This window comes from Rhinopithecus bieti, unplaced genomic scaffold (assembly GCF_001698545.2).
Source record: "Rhinopithecus bieti isolate Rb0 unplaced genomic scaffold, ASM169854v2 scaffold_15283, whole genome shotgun sequence".
Taxonomy (NCBI): domain Eukaryota; kingdom Metazoa; phylum Chordata; class Mammalia; order Primates; family Cercopithecidae; genus Rhinopithecus; species Rhinopithecus bieti.
This window is the reverse complement of record NW_016808172.1, coordinates 603,795-621,260: the sequence shown is the minus strand read 5'-3', so window position 1 is coordinate 621,260 and position 17,466 is coordinate 603,795. Positions and strand designations below refer to the sequence as shown.

Genomic DNA, 17,466 nt, shown 5'->3' with positions numbered 1-17,466 from the left:
TGAGGATGGACTGCCGAGGGGTGTCTGTGATGTTCGCCCCACAGGCCAACCTGGGCGTTGGGCTAGGGAGTGCCCAGGAGACCCTGGAGTCCCGGAGCAGGTCCTGCTGCTTGACAGGAGAGGGCAGCCCCTCTGTATCCAGGTAGAAAATCCCCAGGCAGGGCCGGGCGCGGTGGCTCACGCCTGTAATCCCAGCATTTTGGGAGGCTGAGGTGGGTGGATCAACTGAGCCCAGGAGTTTGAGAACAGCCTGGCCAACATGGCAAAACCCCATCTCTGCAAGAAAATTTTAAAAATTAGCCGGGCATGGTGGTGCATACCTGTGGTCCCAGCTACTCAGAAGGCTGAGGCAGGAGAATCACTTGAACCCGGGAGGCAGAGACTGCATTGCAGTGAGCCGAGATCGCACCGCTGCACTCCAGCCTGGGCGACAGAGCGAGATCCTGTCTTAAAAATGATAAAACTGGCCGGGCGCGGTGGCTCAAGCCTGTAATCCCAGCACTTTGGGAGGCCGAGACGGACGGATCACGAGGTCAGGAGATCGAGACCATCCTGGCTAACACAGTGAAACCCCGTCTCTACTAAAAAATACAAAAAAACTAGCCGGGCGAGGTGGCGGGCGCCTGTAGTCCCAGCTACTCAGGAGGCTGAGGCAGGAGAAGGGCGTAAACCCGGGAGGCGGAGCTTGTAGTGAACTGAGATCCAGCCACTGCACTCCAGCCTGGGTGACAGAGCGAGACTCCGTCTCAAAAAAAAAAAAAAAAAATAAAACTAAAATATATATATACACACACACGTGTGTGTGTACATATGTGTGTATATATGTGTGTCTATGTTTATATATGTGTATATATGTATATATACACACACACACGTATATATATTTTAATGTAAAAGAAAAAAAGGTTTTTTTTTTGAGCCAGAGTTTTGCTCTGTCACTCAAGCTAGAGTGCAGTGGCGTGATCTCTGCTCACTGCAGCCTCTGCCTCTCGGGTTCAAGCGATTCTCCTGCCTCAGCCTCCCAAGTAGCAGGGATTACAGACACCTGCCACCACGCCAGGCTAATTTTTTGTATTTTAGTAGAGATGGGGTTTCACTGTGTTGGCCAGGCTGGTCTCAAACCCCTGACCTCAAGTGATCTGTCCCCTCGGCCTTCCAAAGTGCTGGGATAACAGGCATGTGCCACCACGCCCAGCCTACTTTTATTTTTTTGAGATGGAGTCTCACTCTTGTCGCCCAGGCTAGAGTTCAGTGGCGCAGTCTCCACTCACTGCAGCCTCTGCCTCCTAGATTTAAGCGATTCTCCTGCCTCAGCCTCCCGAGTAGCTGGGATTACAGGCATCTGGCACCACACCTGGCTAAGTTTGGTATTTTTAGTAGAAGCAAGGTTTCGCTATGTTGGCTAGGCTGGTCTCGAACTCGGGACCTCAGGTGATCTGCCCACCTCCACCTCCCAAAGTGCTGGGATTACAAGCATGAGCCACCGTGCTTGGCCAGAAATACACTGTTTAAGTAATTCCCTCACTGACAGGTTCCTACAAGTGAAGTCGAGCCCCCGACTATAGCTGATGGCAAAGGAACTGGAAGCTCTGCAGGAGACAGAATCGCCTCAAATACGCTTCCTGAAAAGCTGGGGCCGTGAGTAGCCTCCCCATGGGGACCCTCTCCAGGGCCTACTAGCGGGGTAAAGCCCGGCTCTGGGCCAGGAAGGTCAGGTAGAGGTCACGCCGTGTCCTCTGGGGCAGCGTTCCGCACGACACGACCCTGGGCACTCGGAGCGGGGCGCCTGTTAACCCTGTTGGGTGGGCCGGGGCTGGGGGAGGGGCTCACCTGCAGGGGCGGCGGGCTGTACAGGAGGCTGCCCGCCGGCGGGGTTCATGCTGCGGGTAATCCCTGTCCATGGCGGGCCCCACTGCAAGCATCGGGCGGCAGGCGGGGTGGGGTCCTCGGCCGGGCGGCAGGCAGCGGGGCTCCGGGACCCAGGGCCACCGGGGTGTCTATCTGGGCTTCTCGCTCCGTGGTGGCGGCGGTGGCGGCGGTATCATGATCTGCAGAGGGAGACGTGGACGTCCTGAGAGTCCGTGGAGAGTGGTGCTCCCCAGCCTCCTCTCCCTCGGGCATGACCTGCCCCAGCCTGGGCTGCAGCTCCTGCTACCCCTGGGCCAGAACCAAAAGGTGCTCCTTCCCCTCCCCACTCATCCCCACCCCACACCACAGCGCCACCCAACCCCTCTGTGCTGTCCACAGGGCCTTTCCTGGCCTCCTCGGCCCCCAGCCCCAACTACACCGATTAAGGTGGGCCCAACAGGGCTGCCCAAGTCACAGGGCAGCCATAGGACCAGGCACCCCAGCCGTGCGCAGTGGAGCTGTGCGCTGACTCCCCCACACCTGGCTTTGCAACCAGCCAGTCTGAGACTGCGGAGGGAGAGTCCAACCCGGGCCCGACACCTCTGAACCAGGGGCACCCAGGCGGCGCTGGACCCAGCCCTGTCGCTCAGAGGCAGCAGGGCTCTACAGGGGGGTCTCCCAAGGAGAGGGGTCAGGGGCCACGTAGAGCTGGAAAAGCGCCCAGACCTCGTTTCAGGCTAATTACACACCAGTGTCCCCACTGAGAACATTACTGAGCTACAGAGCCGAGCCCCACACCACCAGATGCCAGGGACAGCTCCCACGTGCCCCACGGCCTCTGGCACACGGCCAGACGCCCGCCAGGCTGAGCCCCCACCAGGCCCTACCCGGTGAGTGCAGGGACCAAGGATGGCCTGTGGTGGCAGGGAAAGCTCTGCAGGCGTCCACCCAGCGTGCTCACTGCCGAGGGCGGCAGGAAGGGGAGGCGGCGGCCACTCCCAGCCAAGCCCTGGAGTGAAGAAATCTCCGGGACTTCCAGTAATTGCCGTACAGCCACACGCAGGCACTTGTGCAATCCCGTGGGGAGAGGTACGCCTCTGCCCAGCGCTCCAGAGACAGTGGCGGGGAACAGGGGCTGGGCGGGTGGTTGGGACTCCTGTCCCAGAGACCAGATGGAAGTGGTCAGGCACAGTGGGGCCACCCTGCCAGGTCGTCCTGACCGTCTGTGGCCTCTGCCTGCTCCCTGTGGTCAGGACTCCACAACCCACTGCCACCAGAGCTGGGACCCTTGGCGGCCCTTCCAGCTGCCCGCAGGGACCTGCGACACCCTTGCCAGAACTGCCCTTTAGGGGAAGGGACAGGCCCGCTGGGATCTGGGGTCTTGGCCAATCCTTGTCAAAGATTCTGGGTCAGGCAGGCAGGATCAAAGCCTGGCTCCACCTTCTGAGTAGAATAACCTCAGACACCCAAACTCCTCCAAGCCTCGGTATGTTCCTCTGGAAGACAGATTATCCGGGTAGAGCCTGGGACCCCTCCCTGGCACCGTGGGCTGGTGGCCACCAACAGCTCCGCTGGGCCCCAGGCAGCTGCTGACGCCAGGGTCCCCACTCAGGGGCACGCCAGTGCTAGTGGATGGCCCAGCCCCTGCCCTGGGGCTCAGCAGCCCCTCCCCTATGGGGACTCCCCTCAGCTCCTGTCAGCACCCCTTCCCGCTGCAGGTTCCATCTCACGGCAGCCACATACCCAGACCTACGCTGACCCTTTTCACACTCAGGACGCTCCTCGGCTCTGAGGCCACAGAGCCCTGAGCTAACGGACAGCGGGGCCCAGGACCCACAGTGGACAAGCTTGGGGAGGAGGTACCTTGGGCAGCTCTGGGTCGACTCCATGACCGTCCTTGGGGTACACCATAGCTGAGGGACCCCTCCAGCAGCAGGGGCCCTGAGCTCGCCTGTGTCACAGTCCCCCGGGCCACCACGATGCTCCTAGCAGCTCCTCCCTCCCTGCGGTCTCTGAGCCCCCCACCTCTGTGGACGCCCCTTCCAGGCGGCAACCCCAGGAGGCTCAGGGGACCGGGTTCTTCAAGGGGAGGGTTTCACACATGGCGCGTGACCTGGAGTCCATGCCTTGGGGACCTGGCAGGGTGTGGAGACCTGGACCGGGAGGGGATGGGGGAGGAGAGCAATGCGGACAACAGGCACAACCAACCAAGAGTCAGGGCCCAGAACCAGGAGGCGGAGCCGGAACCTGGCAGTCTGGGATTCCTCAAGAGGCTAACGCCGGAGTCACCACACCACCCCGCAATTCCACACCACACAGAAACGTGCCCATGCACACCCATGGCAGCACCACTCACAACAGCGGCCGGCGGAAGCAGCCCAGTGTCCACGGATGGGCGAGTGGACCAGCATGTGGCGTGGCCCATCCACGTGCCGGAACACAACCCAGCCGTGAACAGTAGCGAGGTCCTGCCCCAGAACACAGCGTGGACGCACCTTGAGGACGTCACGCTCTGTGAGACGCCAGGCACAGATGGCCACACAGCGTGTGACCCCACTACTATGAACTGCCCAGGACAGGCCCATCCGGAGACAGAAGGGGATGCGTGGGTGCCGGGCTGGGTGATCTGGCCTGGGGCCCACCCCCACGTCCTCCCACAACCCAACACCTCAGGCTGTGCCCACTCCTGAGAACGCCCGCCCTCTGCAACCCNCCCTGCTGTCCCTCTGTCCCCGCTGTCCCCCCACTACCCCACACTGTCCCCCGCTGCCCCCCTACTGTCCCCTGCTACCTCCCAGCCCCCCAATGTCCCTTACTGGGCTGACCCTGCCTTGGCTCCAGCCCTTCAGGCCTCACTTGCCCCAGTCTCCATGTTGAGGGACGAAGTGCTTTGTCTGCGGGGGTCAGGACCAGAGACGGCCTGCGGTGTCTTCCCCACCAGACGGTCCTGGCAGCCAAGTTGGGACCTGGCCAGGTGCCCGGAGCTTGCAGGGCTCTCTGCCCCATATTAGCTGAGCCTTGTGAAATCCGCCAGCCCCCCCACCCCCCTGGTCCTAGGAAGCCACGCTGCGCGCCTGCCAGGTAGAGGGTGACCACCCTGTCCTGAGCCTCTCTGGAGGCCAGTGGGTGGCGGTCACAGCTGCAGGTGGGGTCACAGCTGTGGGGCGGCAGTCACGGCTGCAGGTGGCGGTCATGGTTGTGATGTCACTGGAGGCCGCGAGGCTGCTCTGTCCCGTGACGCGCTCCTCGTGGCTGCGGCTCTGCGGTATTCCTGGGACACCCGGGGGCCTGCTCCTTGCCGTCTTCAGGTCCTGGGAAGGAGGGAGCACCTTGTGCCTGCTGGGAGGATCTCGGCTAAGGTAACGCGGCTTCGAGGGACCATGCGGCAGCCTCTGTGGGGCTCCATCACGTGGCCGTGCTCGCTCTCCGAGGACTTGCAGCCTCCTCCTCAGGCCTCCGTGTCTGCCTTTGCTGGCATGGGCCTTGAGATGCCTGCCGGCTGTGCCGGGAGACCAGAACCCAGGCCTGGGCGGAGTGCTCTGGGGTGTGCCTGGGTCCTCCTGTGGTCTCGGTTATGGCTTTGCGGCCAGCCTCTTCTCAGGGTCTTTGCTTTGCCGTGGCGAACGTGGGCACAGCGTGGCCTGAGCTCCTGAGTCCGGCTCTGGGGTCACGTCAAGGCTTCACCTAGGGGCCTCCGTGCCCACATCAGAAAGTGCAGAGGTCGGCCGGGCGCGGTGGCTCACGCCTGTAATCCCAGCACTTTGGGAGGCCGAGACGGGTGGATCACAAGGTCAGGAGATCAAGACCATCCTGGCTAACACGGTGAAACCCTGTCTCTACTAAAAAAATACAAAAAACTAGTCAGGTGAGGTGGTGGCGCCTGTAGTCCCAGCTACTCGGGAGGCTGAGGCAGGAAAATGGCGTAAACCCGGAAGGCGGAGCTTGCAGTGAGCTGAGATCCAGCCACTGCACTCCAGCCTGGGCGACAAAGCGAGACTCCGTCTCAAAAGTGCAGAGGTCACAACCCTGTTCAGCAAGAGGACGGCGGGAGAACTGGGCCCCGTGGACACAGCTCCCCATCTGCAGACGTCTCGGGTCTGGGGGAGGAGCACAGAGGGGTGAAGGGGCTCCACAAGACAGGTGCTCAGGGACCCCCAGGCGGAGGGTCTGGGCAGTGGCCAGTTCAGAACATCAGGAGGCTGAGCTGTCGCTGCAGTGTGGGGTGAGACCCTGGGGCATCCAGCTGGGAAGACGGACACCTTGGCAGGCTCAGGAGAGAGGAGTGGGAGGCGGCCGCAGTTACCCGGACTCGGGAGAGAGGGGCAGGAGGCGGAATAGTTACCCAGTTCCTCAGATTCTCTCGGACCTTGGTCCTGTCTGAGGCTCTGCCTTCCCAGCTGTTGTCCTGCCTGGGGCAGCAGCACCTTCATCTTTCTCTTCTACAACGACTCCCGCGAAGACCTGATTTCAGAAGGAAGCCACATCTCCCTCCGGAAGTCAGCGTGGAAAGTGCGGGTCCTCCCCGGCGTGGGAACCATGTGACCCCCCCACCGCGCATCCCTCCAGTCACGGGACTCACGCCGAAAAGTAAAACCAGACGGGGGTACAGCTCTGGTGCCTGCTGGGCGTTTGGCTGGCCTGTGGCTCTGAGGCTCAGGGTGGGCTGTGTCACCAGGGCTGCATGGCAGAGGCGGCATTGGGGTGCTCTCAGGCCCCAAGACCCCGCCCAGTGCCCCCTGGTGTTGATCCTGGGGATGGGGCAGCTGGATGGCCCAGGGACGTGGTGTGGTCACAGCTGCTGCAAGAAACGGCAGTGGAGTCAATGGGGGAAGGGTCTGGAGGGCTCAGGACGACGGGGCCGGGTGCCAGCCCTTGGGGGCGTGGGCCCTGGACAGGACGGAGCCTGCAGGCAGGGCTGGGGCTGATGGCTGCGGGAGAGCCTGGGGGTCGGGGTGGTGGGGGTTGTGAGATACGGCCGAGGACAGGGCGGGAGGCGATGGGGGGCCGGCAGTGCGTGGAAAGGCAGATGTGGGTCCTGAGGGGTTGCAGAGGGCGGGCGTTCTCAGGAGTGGGCACAGCCTGAGGTGTTGGGTTGTGGGAGGACGTGGGGGTGGGCCCCAGGCCAGATCACCCAGCCCGGCACCCACGCATCCCCTTCTGTCTCCGGATGGGCCTGTCCTGGGCAGTTCATAGTAGTGGGGTCACACGCTGTGTGGCCATCTGTGCCTGGCGTCTCACAGAGCGTGACGTCCTCAAGGTGCGTCCACGCTGTGTTCTGGGGCAGGACCTCGCTACTGTTCACGGCTGGGTTGTGTTCCGGCACGTGGATGGGCCACGCCACATGCTGGTCCACTCGCCCATCCGTGGACACTGGGCTGCTTCCGCCGGCCGCTGTTGTGAGTGGTGCTGCCATGGGTGTGCATGGGCACGTTTCTGTGTGGTGTGGAATTGCGGGGTGGTGTGGTGACTCCGGCGTTAGCCTCTTGAGGAATCCCAGACTGCCAGGTTCCGGCTCCGCCTCCTGGTTCTGGGCCCTGACTCTTGGTTGGTTGTGCCTGTTGTCCGCATTGCTCTCCTCCCCATCCCCTCCCGGTCCAGGTCTCCACACCCTGCCAGGTCCCCAAGGCATGGACTCCAGGTCACGCGCCATGTGTGAAACCCTCCCCTTGAAGAACCCGGTCCCCTGAGCCTCCTGGGGTTGCCGCCTGGAAGGGGCGTCCACAGAGGTGGGGGGCTCAGAGACCGCAGGGAGGGAGGAGCTGCTAGGAGCATCGTGGTGGCCCGGGGACTGTGACACAGGCGAGCTCAGGGCCCCTGCTGCTGGAGGGGTCCCTCAGCTATGGTGTACCCCAAGGACGGTCATGGAGTCGACCCAGAGCTGCCCAAGGTACCTCCTCCCCAAGCTTGTCCACTGTGGGTCCTGGGCCCCGCTGTCCGTTAGCTCAGGGCTCTGTGGCCTCAGAGCCGAGGAGCGTCCTGAGTGTGAAAAGGGTCAGCGTAGGTCTGGGTATGTGGCTGCCGTGAGATGGAACCTGCAGCGGGAAGGGGTGCTGACAGGAGCTGAGGGGAGTCCCCATAGGGGAGGGGCTGCTGAGCCCCAGGGCAGGGGCTGGGCCATCCACTAGCACTGGCGTGCCCCTGAGTGGGGACCCTGGCGTCAGCAGCTGCCTGGGGCCCAGCGGAGCTGTTGGTGGCCACCAGCCCACGGTGCCAGGGAGGGGTCCCAGGCTCTACCCGGATAATCTGTCTTCCAGAGGAACATACCGAGGCTTGGAGGAGTTTGGGTGTCTGAGGTTATTCTACTCAGAAGGTGGAGCCAGGCTTTGATCCTGCCTGCCTGACCCAGAATCTTTGACAAGGATTGGCCAAGACCCCAGATCCCAGCGGGCCTGTCCCTTCCCCTAAAGGGCAGTTCTGGCAAGGGTGTCGCAGGTCCCTGCGGGCAGCTGGAAGGGCCGCCAAGGGTCCCAGCTCTGGTGGCAGTGGGTTGTGGAGTCCTGACCACAGGGAGCAGGCAGAGGCCACAGACGGTCAGGACGACCTGGCAGGGTGGCCCCACTGTGCCTGACCACTTCCATCTGGTCTCTGGGACAGGAGTCCCAACCACCCGCCCAGCCCCTGTTCCCCGCCACTGTCTCTGGAGCGCTGGGCAGAGGCGTACCTCTCCCCACGGGATTGCACAAGTGCCTGCGTGTGGCTGTACGGCAATTACTGGAAGTCCCGGAGATTTCTTCACTCCAGGGCTTGGCTGGGAGTGGCCGCCGCCTCCCCTTCCTGCCGCCCTCGGCAGTGAGCACGCTGGGTGGACGCCTGCAGAGCTTTCCCTGCCACCACAGGCCATCCTTGGTCCCTGCACTCACCGGGTAGGGCCTGGTGGGGGCTCAGCCTGGCGGGCGTCTGGCCGTGTGCCAGAGGCCGTGGGGCACGTGGGAGCTGTCCCTGGCATCTGGTGGTGTGGGGCTCGGCTCTGTAGCTCAGTAATGTTCTCAGTGGGGACACTGGTGTGTAATTAGCCTGAAACGAGGTCTGGGCGCTTTTCCAGCTCTACGTGGCCCCTGACCCCTCTCCTTGGGAGACCCCCCTGTAGAGCCCTGCTGCCTCTGAGCGACAGGGCTGGGTCCAGCGCCGCCTGGGTGCCCCTGGTTCAGAGGTGTCGGGCCCGGGTTGGACTCTCCCTCCGCAGTCTCAGACTGGCTGGTTGCAAAGCCAGGTGTGGGGGAGTCAGCGCACAGCTCCACTGCGCACGGCTGGGGTGCCTGGTCCTATGGCTGCCCTGTGACTTGGGCAGCCCTGTTGGGCCCACCTTAATCGGTGTAGTTGGGGCTGGGGCCGAGGAGGCCAGGAAAGGCCCTGTGGACAGCACAGAGGGGTTGGGTGGCGCTGTGGTGTGGGGTGGGGATGAGTGGGGAGGGGAAGGAGCACCTTTTGGTTCTGGCCCAGGGGTAGCAGGAGCTGCAGCCCAGGCTGGGGCAGGTCATGCCCGAGGGAGAGGAGGCTGGGGAGCACCACTCTCCACGGACTCTCAGGACGTCCACGTCTCCCTCTGCAGATCATGATACCGCCGCCACCGCCGCCACCACGGAGCGAGAAGCCCAGATAGACACCCCGGTGGCCCTGGGTCCCGGAGCCCCGCTGCCTGCCGCCCGGCCGAGGACCCCACCCCGCCTGCCGCCCGATGCTTGCAGTGGGGCCCGCCATGGACAGGGATTACCCGCAGCATGAACCCCGCCGGCGGGCAGCCTCCTGTACAGCCCGCCGCCCCTGCAGGTGAGCCCCTCCCCCAGCCCCGGCCCACCCAACAGGGTTAACAGGCGCCCCGCTCCGAGTGCCCAGGGTCGTGTCGTGCGGAACGCTGCCCCAGAGGACACGGCGTGACCTCTACCTGACCTTCCTGGCCCAGAGCCGGGCTTTACCCCGCTAGTAGGCCCTGGAGAGGGTCCCCATGGGGAGGCTACTCACGGCCCCAGCTTTTCAGGAAGCGTATTTGAGGCGATTCTGTCTCCTGCAGAGCTTCCAGTTCCTTTGCCATCAGCTATAGTCGGGGGCTCGACTTCACTTGTAGGAACCTGTCAGTGAGGGAATTACTTAAACAGTGTATTTCTGGCCAAGCACGGTGGCTCATGCTTGTAATCCCAGCACTTTGGGAGGTGGAGGTGGGCAGATCACCTGAGGTCCCGAGTTCGAGACCAGCCTAGCCAACATAGCGAAACCTTGCTTCTACTAAAAATACCAAACTTAGCCAGGTGTGGTGCCAGATGCCTGTAATCCCAGCTACTCGGGAGGCTGAGGCAGGAGAATCGCTTAAATCTAGGAGGCAGAGGCTGCAGTGAGTGGAGACTGCGCCACTGAACTCTAGCCTGGGCGACAAGAGTGAGACTCCATCTCAAAAAAATAAAAGTAGGCTGGGCGTGGTGGCACATGCCTGTTATCCCAGCACTTTGGAAGGCCGAGGGGACAGATCACTTGAGGTCAGGGGTTTGAGACCAGCCTGGCCAACACAGTGAAACCCCATCTCTACTAAAATACAAAAAATTAGCCTGGCGTGGTGGCAGGTGTCTGTAATCCCTGCTACTTGGGAGGCTGAGGCAGGAGAATCGCTTGAACCCGAGAGGCAGAGGCTGCAGTGAGCAGAGATCACGCCACTGCACTCTAGCTTGAGTGACAGAGCAAAACTCTGGCTCAAAAAAAAAACCTTTTTTTCTTTTACATTAAAAATATATATACGTGTGTGTGTGTATATATACATATATACACATATATAAACATAGACACACATATATACACACATATGTACACACACACGTGTGTGTGTATATATATATTTTAGTTTTATTTTTTTTTTTTTTTTTTGAGACGGAGTCTCGCTCTGTCACCCAGGCTGGAGTGCAGTGGCTGGATCTCAGTTCACTACAAGCTCCGCCTCCCGGGTTTACGCCCTTCTCCTGCCTCAGCCTCCTGAGTAGCTGGGACTACAGGCGCCCGCCACCTCGCCCGGCTAGTTTTTTTGTATTTTTTAGTAGAGACGGGGTTTCACTGTGTTAGCCAGGATGGTCTCGATCTCCTGACCTCGTGATCCGTCCGTCTCGGCCTCCCAAAGTGCTGGGATTACAGGCTTGAGCCACCGCGCCCGGCCAGTTTTATCATTTTTAAGACAGGATCTCGCTCTGTCGCCCAGGCTGGAGTGCAGCGGTGCGATCTCGGCTCACTGCAATGCAGTCTCTGCCTCCCGGGTTCAAGTGATTCTCCTGCCTCAGCCTTCTGAGTAGCTGGGACCACAGGTATGCACCACCATGCCCGGCTAATTTTTAAAATTTTCTTGCAGAGATGGGGTTTTGCCATGTTGGCCAGGCTGTTCTCAAACTCCTGGGCTCAGTTGATCCACCCACCTCAGNTTTTATCATTTTAAGACAGGATCTCGCTCTGTCGCCCAGGCTGGAGTGCAGCGGTGCGATCTCGGCTCACTGCAATGCAGTCTCTGCCTCCCGGGTTCAAGTGATTCTCCTGCCTCAGCCTTCTGAGTAGCTGGGACCACAGGTATGCACCACCATGCCCGGCTAATTTTAAAATTTTCTTGCAGAGATGGGGTTTTGCCATGTTGGCCAGGCTGTTCTCAAACTCCTGGGCTCAGTTGATCCACCCACCTCAGCCTCCCAAAATGCTGGGATTACAGGCGTGAGCCACCGCGCCCGGCCCTGCCTGGGGATTTTCTACCTGGATACAGAGGGGCTGCCCTCTCCTGTCAAGCAGCAGGACCTGCTCCGGGACTCCAGGGTCTCCTGGGCACTCCCTAGCCCAACGCCCAGGTTGGCCTGTGGGGCGAACATCACAGACACCCCTCGGCAGTCCATCCTCAGACGGCTCTGGGCAGCCTCCTGCCACGTTCTGACCGTCCAGAGGGAGCTCCGAGCTGGGGCCAGGGTACCCCTCTTGTAGCAGGGTCCCTTTTGTGGCCCAGACCCCTCCTGTCCCCCTCACTAGTTCCTGAGCCCCTTGGGGTTGAGGCTGGATCCCCATAGCTGCCCCAGTGGAGCTCGAGTACTGGCCGTCGGGCACCCTCCTTGGCCACCATAAAGTGGCTTGGCCAAGCCACATCCCGGCCGGAACAGCTCCATCCCCCGAAACCCGCCAGGTGCTTGTTCCAACCCAGGAATTCTATCTCTGAAGCACACCCCGGGGACTGATCCAGGAGGGAGGGGAAGACAGAGCGGCACTATTTATAGCGGCAGGAAACTGGAATCTCCCCAGAGGCTCCACAGTGGGGAAATAATTAAGCGAATTATGGGATGTGGAGACAGAGGAGCCGTCTTCGAGGATCCGAGGGGGAGCGGGAAGGTGTTAGCAGTGACAGTTGGGGCCTGTGGCAGAGCTCGACCCTGGCGGGCGCACTGAACACCAGCCACAGGGCTCAGGCCGGGGCACACCCATGTGCACAACCGGCTTTGCCCCCCAACCCGCGTGTGAGGCTCATCCCACCCTCCCTGTTCCAGGTTCCATCACATTCGGATACAGCGTGGACACCGCTGGGCAGGGTCAGCTGAGTTCACACACACACGGCCCAGCCTCTTCCAGCACCAGAGTATTAAATTAGAAATAAAAATACACCAGCCAGCGCAATGGCTCATGCCTGAAATCCCAGCACTCTGGGAGGCCGAGGTGGGCAGATTGCTTGGGGTCAGGAGTTCGAGACTGGCCTGGCCAACATGGTGAAATCCCATCTCTACTAAAAATACAAAAATTAGCTGGGTGTGGTGGCTGGCACCTGTAATCCCAGCTACTCAGGAGGCTGAGATAGGAGAATCTCTTGAACTCAGGAGGCGAGGTTGCAGTGAGTTGTGATTGTGCCACTGCACTTCAGCCTGGGTGACAGAGTGAGACTCCATCTCAAAATAAGGAAAGGAAAGGAAAGAAAATCCCCAGGCAGGCTGTGATTGGCTGGCCAGGGTCAGGTGACCTTCTCTGGACCAATTATGTGCTAGGGACTGCCCTCTAAAGGTGAAGCCACACCCTCTGGCTGCCAGAGAAGGTCCCAGGGAAGGCTCTGATTGGCCTGCCATGCCCATGGCACCCCTGTGGGGTGGGACTAGGGTATCTGTGATTGGCAGCTCTCAGCAAAGCCACAGGCTGTGGGAGGAGGTTGGGATAGAGGCAGTCATGACTTACCCCCCATTCCAGCCCCTAGCCTGGCCTGGGCACAGGTGGAGCATGTTGGGTGAGCTGAGGACCCCTGGGTCCTCCCACCCTGGGACCCCACAGCCCCCCGCCCTACTCCTGAAGCTGCAGTTCCCTGGCTGTGGCCATGCCCAGCCTGGCCCAAGGCACCGTGTGTGCCTGAGACAGGGACTCCAGCTCATCTCAGGAGGCTGGGTTGGTCTGAAGTCAGAGTCCTGTTCCAGAATGTTCCGGATGTGCCACATGGCCTTGGGAAGTTCCTGTTTCTCTCCGGGGCTGGCTTTCTCTCTCCCCAAAAGGGCAGGAGGAGGGGAAGGATCAGGAGACCTGGGCTCTGGAGCCCCCGTGGCCGGTGGCCCTGCTTCCTGCAAGCCGCCTCCTCGGGACCTTCTCACTTGTGCAGGAGCTCAGGACGCCCAGGCTGCCAGCCTCTGTGCAGGGGAGGAGCTGTGGGCTTTCGCTGATAAATTCATTTTACGCAAAAGCTGGAGGAGCGCGACAGCAGTCACCCCGAGGGCTTTGCCTATCTCGGGCTCTCGGGGGTCCTGGAATCCCCCACCCAGCACCTGAGGGTACGGAAAGCGGCCCCTGGCCATCAGGGCTGGTTCCCAGACAGCGTGAGGTGAATGAGAGGCCAGAGGTGGCCGAGCCCCAGGGAATTGCATCAGGGCCTCAGGGAGGAGCAGGGCTCACGTGGGCCTGGGAGAGGTCACTGGGGGGCTCGGGGCAGCAGGTGAACCCCCCCCCCGCCCACTCTGGAAGCCACCATGGCCCATGGTCCTGCTGGGATAAGCAGGATGATGCTCCCAGCCGGTGGCGTCTCCGTCATGACCACGGGGGCGTCTGTGACGGCAGGGTCTCTCTGCTGCAGGTGGGGTTGGCCCTGTGCAGGTGGGAGCCCTGCTGAGGGGTGCCCATTCTGCAGGGCACGAGGTGTCCACAGCCCTGCCCCCAAAGCCGCAGGTGCTGACCCCAGGCTTGCTGCCGCCCCTGGGCCTGCTGCCGCCCCACGTGCTCCCCATCCTCAGGTTTTGGGGCCTGCTGTGTGCCCCACGCCGCTCTCGTTCCCAAGGGCAGGCACAGTGAGCTATTCCCGGAGAACCATGGGGTGGGGACATCAGCTCCTGGCGAGGGTGTTGGGTAAGCCTGGCCTGGAGTCAGACCCACCAGAGATTCGGCCAACCTGGAGCCACTTACGCCTCCACTGACCTCTGGCTGAGCCTCCAGGCCTCTGGTCACCATTTCCCAAAACAGGCTCCCGGCACCCCAACCCCATGCAAGTTCTAAGAAGTCAGGGCCCCGTCCCGCGCAGCAGCCTGAGCTTCCCGGTCACACAAGCACGTCCAAGGGGCCTGGAGCTGGTGTGAGGCCCTCGCCTGCCCCAGGCCCTGCCCGAGGAGCCCCCTGTGCCCACCCTGCACTGCAGGCGGCAGGTGCACGTCTCCGTCATGCGAACAGTCCGATCCTCCACCTCCTGGAATGGGGCCTCCAAGCAGGGTCCTGGGGCTAGCAGCACCCCCAGGTCTTGTGTGAGATGCAGACTCCCAGGCTGCGGGCCTGGTGGTAGAGCGAGGCCTGTGTGGAGCCCTTCACGCGGGTGGTTCAGGGCCTTCAGACCACACCACAAGCCTTGGGCGGGCTCTGGTGCAGGTGGGGAAACTGAGGCATGGGGCGGTTAAATGACTCCCCAGGAGATTCAGCAGGGGCAGGACGGGACCCTGACTGCAGGGCCTCCCTAGCGCCTCGGGCTCTCACCCTGCCCAGAGGGCTCAGCCAGGCTGCACCGCAGGTCCCTCTGCTTCCCACTCACTGATGCCCGCCGTCTCTTCCAGAGCGCCATGCTGCACTGCCCCTACTGGAACACCTTCTCACTGCCGCCGTACCCTGCCTTCTCCAGTGACAGCCGGTGAGTACTGAGGTCCTCCCCATACAGCCCCCCAGGCCTGCTCACTTCTGAAGTCACAGTTACAAACGGAGTTCTGGGTGCGGGGCGCGAGGGCTCAAAGTCCTGTTGAGGGGTTGCGGGGTGGTGTGCACATGGTCCTGGAAGGCTCCACCCCACGGGCCAGGTCCGGGCTGAGACCACTGTTTGTTGAACGCCGTTTTGTGATCCATGGCTTCTGTCTCCTCGAGAGCCCAGCTTGGTAGAGGGTGGGGAGGTGTGCGCTGGGGGCGCGGGGGTCTCCTGTGGAGGTGACACCAGGGTGGGAAGGGGTGAGAGGTTTTCTGGAGTGAAGGGAGCCAGAAGGGCACTTTTCCCACAGAGGGCAACAGCGAGCTGGGTTTTGCAGGGGAGGTAGGAGTTGGCCAGGCTCCCAGGCTCCCAGGCTGTGCAAAGGGCTTGGGAGCAGGTGTAGCCAGAGCCTTGGGAGACTCCAGGAGATTGTGGAGCAGCTGTGTGTGGCCCGGGAATGGAGTGGATGTTTCTTTCCTGTTGGTGTTTGCAAACCTTTCTGTGCAGGAGGAGAGTGGCCCCCAGGCGGTCCCTGCCCCGGGGGCAGCTCTGCACAGGCCACTCAGACCCAAGCCCTCTGGCTCCCCACTAGGCAGAGACCTGGGCCTGCTGCCAGCCCTGCTGGAGAGAAGCCTCTGGAGGGAGAGCCCGGGGGAGCCTGGCGGGTGGGAAAGAGGCCCTGGGGATGGCAGCCACCCCTTTCCCGGGCACAGGAGCCCCGAGGGCCAGAGTAGAGAAGGGCAGAGAAGACTCCCTTCAGCAATGCCCAGTGCTCCCAGCCAGCCGCATTTTACTCCTGGAGTCTGGAGAGAGGTGCCTTTGGGTGGGGGGTCCCCAGGACCCTCTCCTTGCTGTGTCCTCTGCCATCCTCAGGGTGACAGAGGGCAGGGGCCCCGACCTGGGCCTTCCTGGGAGGACGGCGATCCTGGGTTTCTGCCCGTGGCGCTGTCCTTCGTGGCAGAAGTGAGGTGTGGGCCAAGGGGTCTGTGTGTGGGGGAGGGACGGCCAGGCGGGGGTTCTGAAACGCCAGAATGAACCCTTAGAATGAGTCCTGCTGATGGAACGGGGAGGGCGGGATGGTGGCCCTGGACACCCCCCCGCCCACCAGACAGCCGTTCCTGAGGAGCTAGGCCAGGCTGTGTCCAGTGGGGGTGGGAGGGGAGCTCCAGGCTTGACCACTGGAGACCCCTCCGTGTGTGCAGCGGAGCCGTGGGTTCTGCCAGGCCTGGGCACACTCCAGCGGGGCCTCGAGGGGCCTCTGTCTGCAGCCACGGGGGAGCAGTTGTGTTACTGAGGGAGTGGGTCCAACACCCCCAAGCCCACTCTCACCTCCCCCATCTCCCTCCCCTTTCTCCCTCCAGCCCGTTCATGAGCTCCGCCTCCTTCCTCGGTAGCCAGCCCTGCCCAGACACCAGCTATGCCCCCGTGGCCACCGCCTCCAGCTTGCCACCAAAGACCTGTGACTTTGCTCAGGTAGGAGCCCCAGGAGCTCTCTGCTCTGTGGGGGGCAGGGTGGAATCTGAGCCACCTCTCCAGCTGCCCTGCGACCTCTGACCTCTCACGCTCACATCCGCCTGGGACTCAGCGACCTCGGCTTTGCCCCCTAGCCACAGGGTTTAGGTGGGGCAGTGGGAGCCCGGAGATGTGGCTTGGTTTTGGGGAAGAGCCAGTGATTGTCCCTTTGTGTCAGCAGTGAGCCCCGCCTGGCCTTTGGGGTCCCTGTGAGCATCTGGGCAATGTCACAGAGGGAGGTGGGGGGACGGTGGTGCTGGGAGAGACCTTGGCAGCCGTCGCGCCGCCCCCATGGCCCTCCCTCTGGACGGGTCCAGACCCTCTGCACGCTGGAGTCCCAACCCCATAACAGCCACCTGAAAACAGAACTCACGCACCAGAGGAAGAGAACCTTCAACCTCATTCTCTCCAGGGTCACTGGGGGCTCCCAGCCTCCCACTGTGGCATCAGGCGGACCCCACCCCCATCCTCACAGCCTCCCCCAAGGGGTTTCCAGTGCCCCACCTTCCTCACGGCAACTCTGGAGCACCCAGTGCCACAGAGATCGGCTTCCCTGGGACGGTTCAGATACCGCAGCCTCTCGTGTGGGACTCGGGGCCAGGGCCTGCTGCTGGCACGGCCCATGCCCAGGGCCTGCTGGGGAGCGAGGGTCACGTGGTGCTCACCTCCCCGCAGCCTCCGCTTCCCCGTGTAATGGGCATATGAGATCTGCCTGGGCCTCAGAGCTCGTGGGGGGATGGGCACAAGCCGGCCAGATCCAGAGAGAAGCTGTCAGGTGTGGCTGCAGCAGAATGGAGCCAGTTCAGGTCCCAGGGCTCACCCAGACCCAGGCCCTGCAAACATCTCGCCGGATGGACCCTGGGCCCACTTCTCCCCACTCAGGGCCGTAGCAGAGCGGGGCAAAGTGAGCCGGACCCTGGGTCTGTGCTGGGGCGACTGGGTCTCTCACGTCCGCCACCCTGGAGTCTGCGAGGGGACCTTCC

The 17,466-nt window shown here is 62.2% G+C and overlaps 1 protein-coding gene and 1 long non-coding RNA gene across 3 annotated transcripts in view; one reads left to right on the top strand and one right to left on the bottom strand.

Moving 5' to 3' along the window:
• SBNO2 (strawberry notch homolog 2) overlaps positions 1-17,466 on the top strand; it is a 72,522-nt gene that overhangs the window by 19,456 nt on the left and 35,600 nt on the right. Inside the window, 4 exon segments of the mRNA XM_017885658.1 lie at positions 9,398-9,569; positions 9,572-9,615; positions 14,850-14,923; positions 16,333-16,444. Of these exon segments, the coding sequence (XP_017741147.1) occupies positions 9,524-9,569; positions 9,572-9,615; positions 14,850-14,923; positions 16,333-16,444 (276 nt within the window). The 5' untranslated portion in view covers positions 9,398-9,523.
• On the bottom strand, positions 382-4,471 carry LOC108537893 (uncharacterized). 2 transcript variants are annotated; one of them, XR_001887941.1, is made up of 3 exons: positions 3,712-4,471; positions 1,831-2,048; positions 382-423 (listed from the first exon to the last, which is right to left on the bottom strand). It is a non-coding gene; the product is annotated as an uncharacterized LOC108537893 (long non-coding RNA). The 2 variants fall into 2 exon arrangements; XR_001887940.1 differs by lacking the exon at positions 3,712-4,471 and adding an exon at positions 2,736-3,680.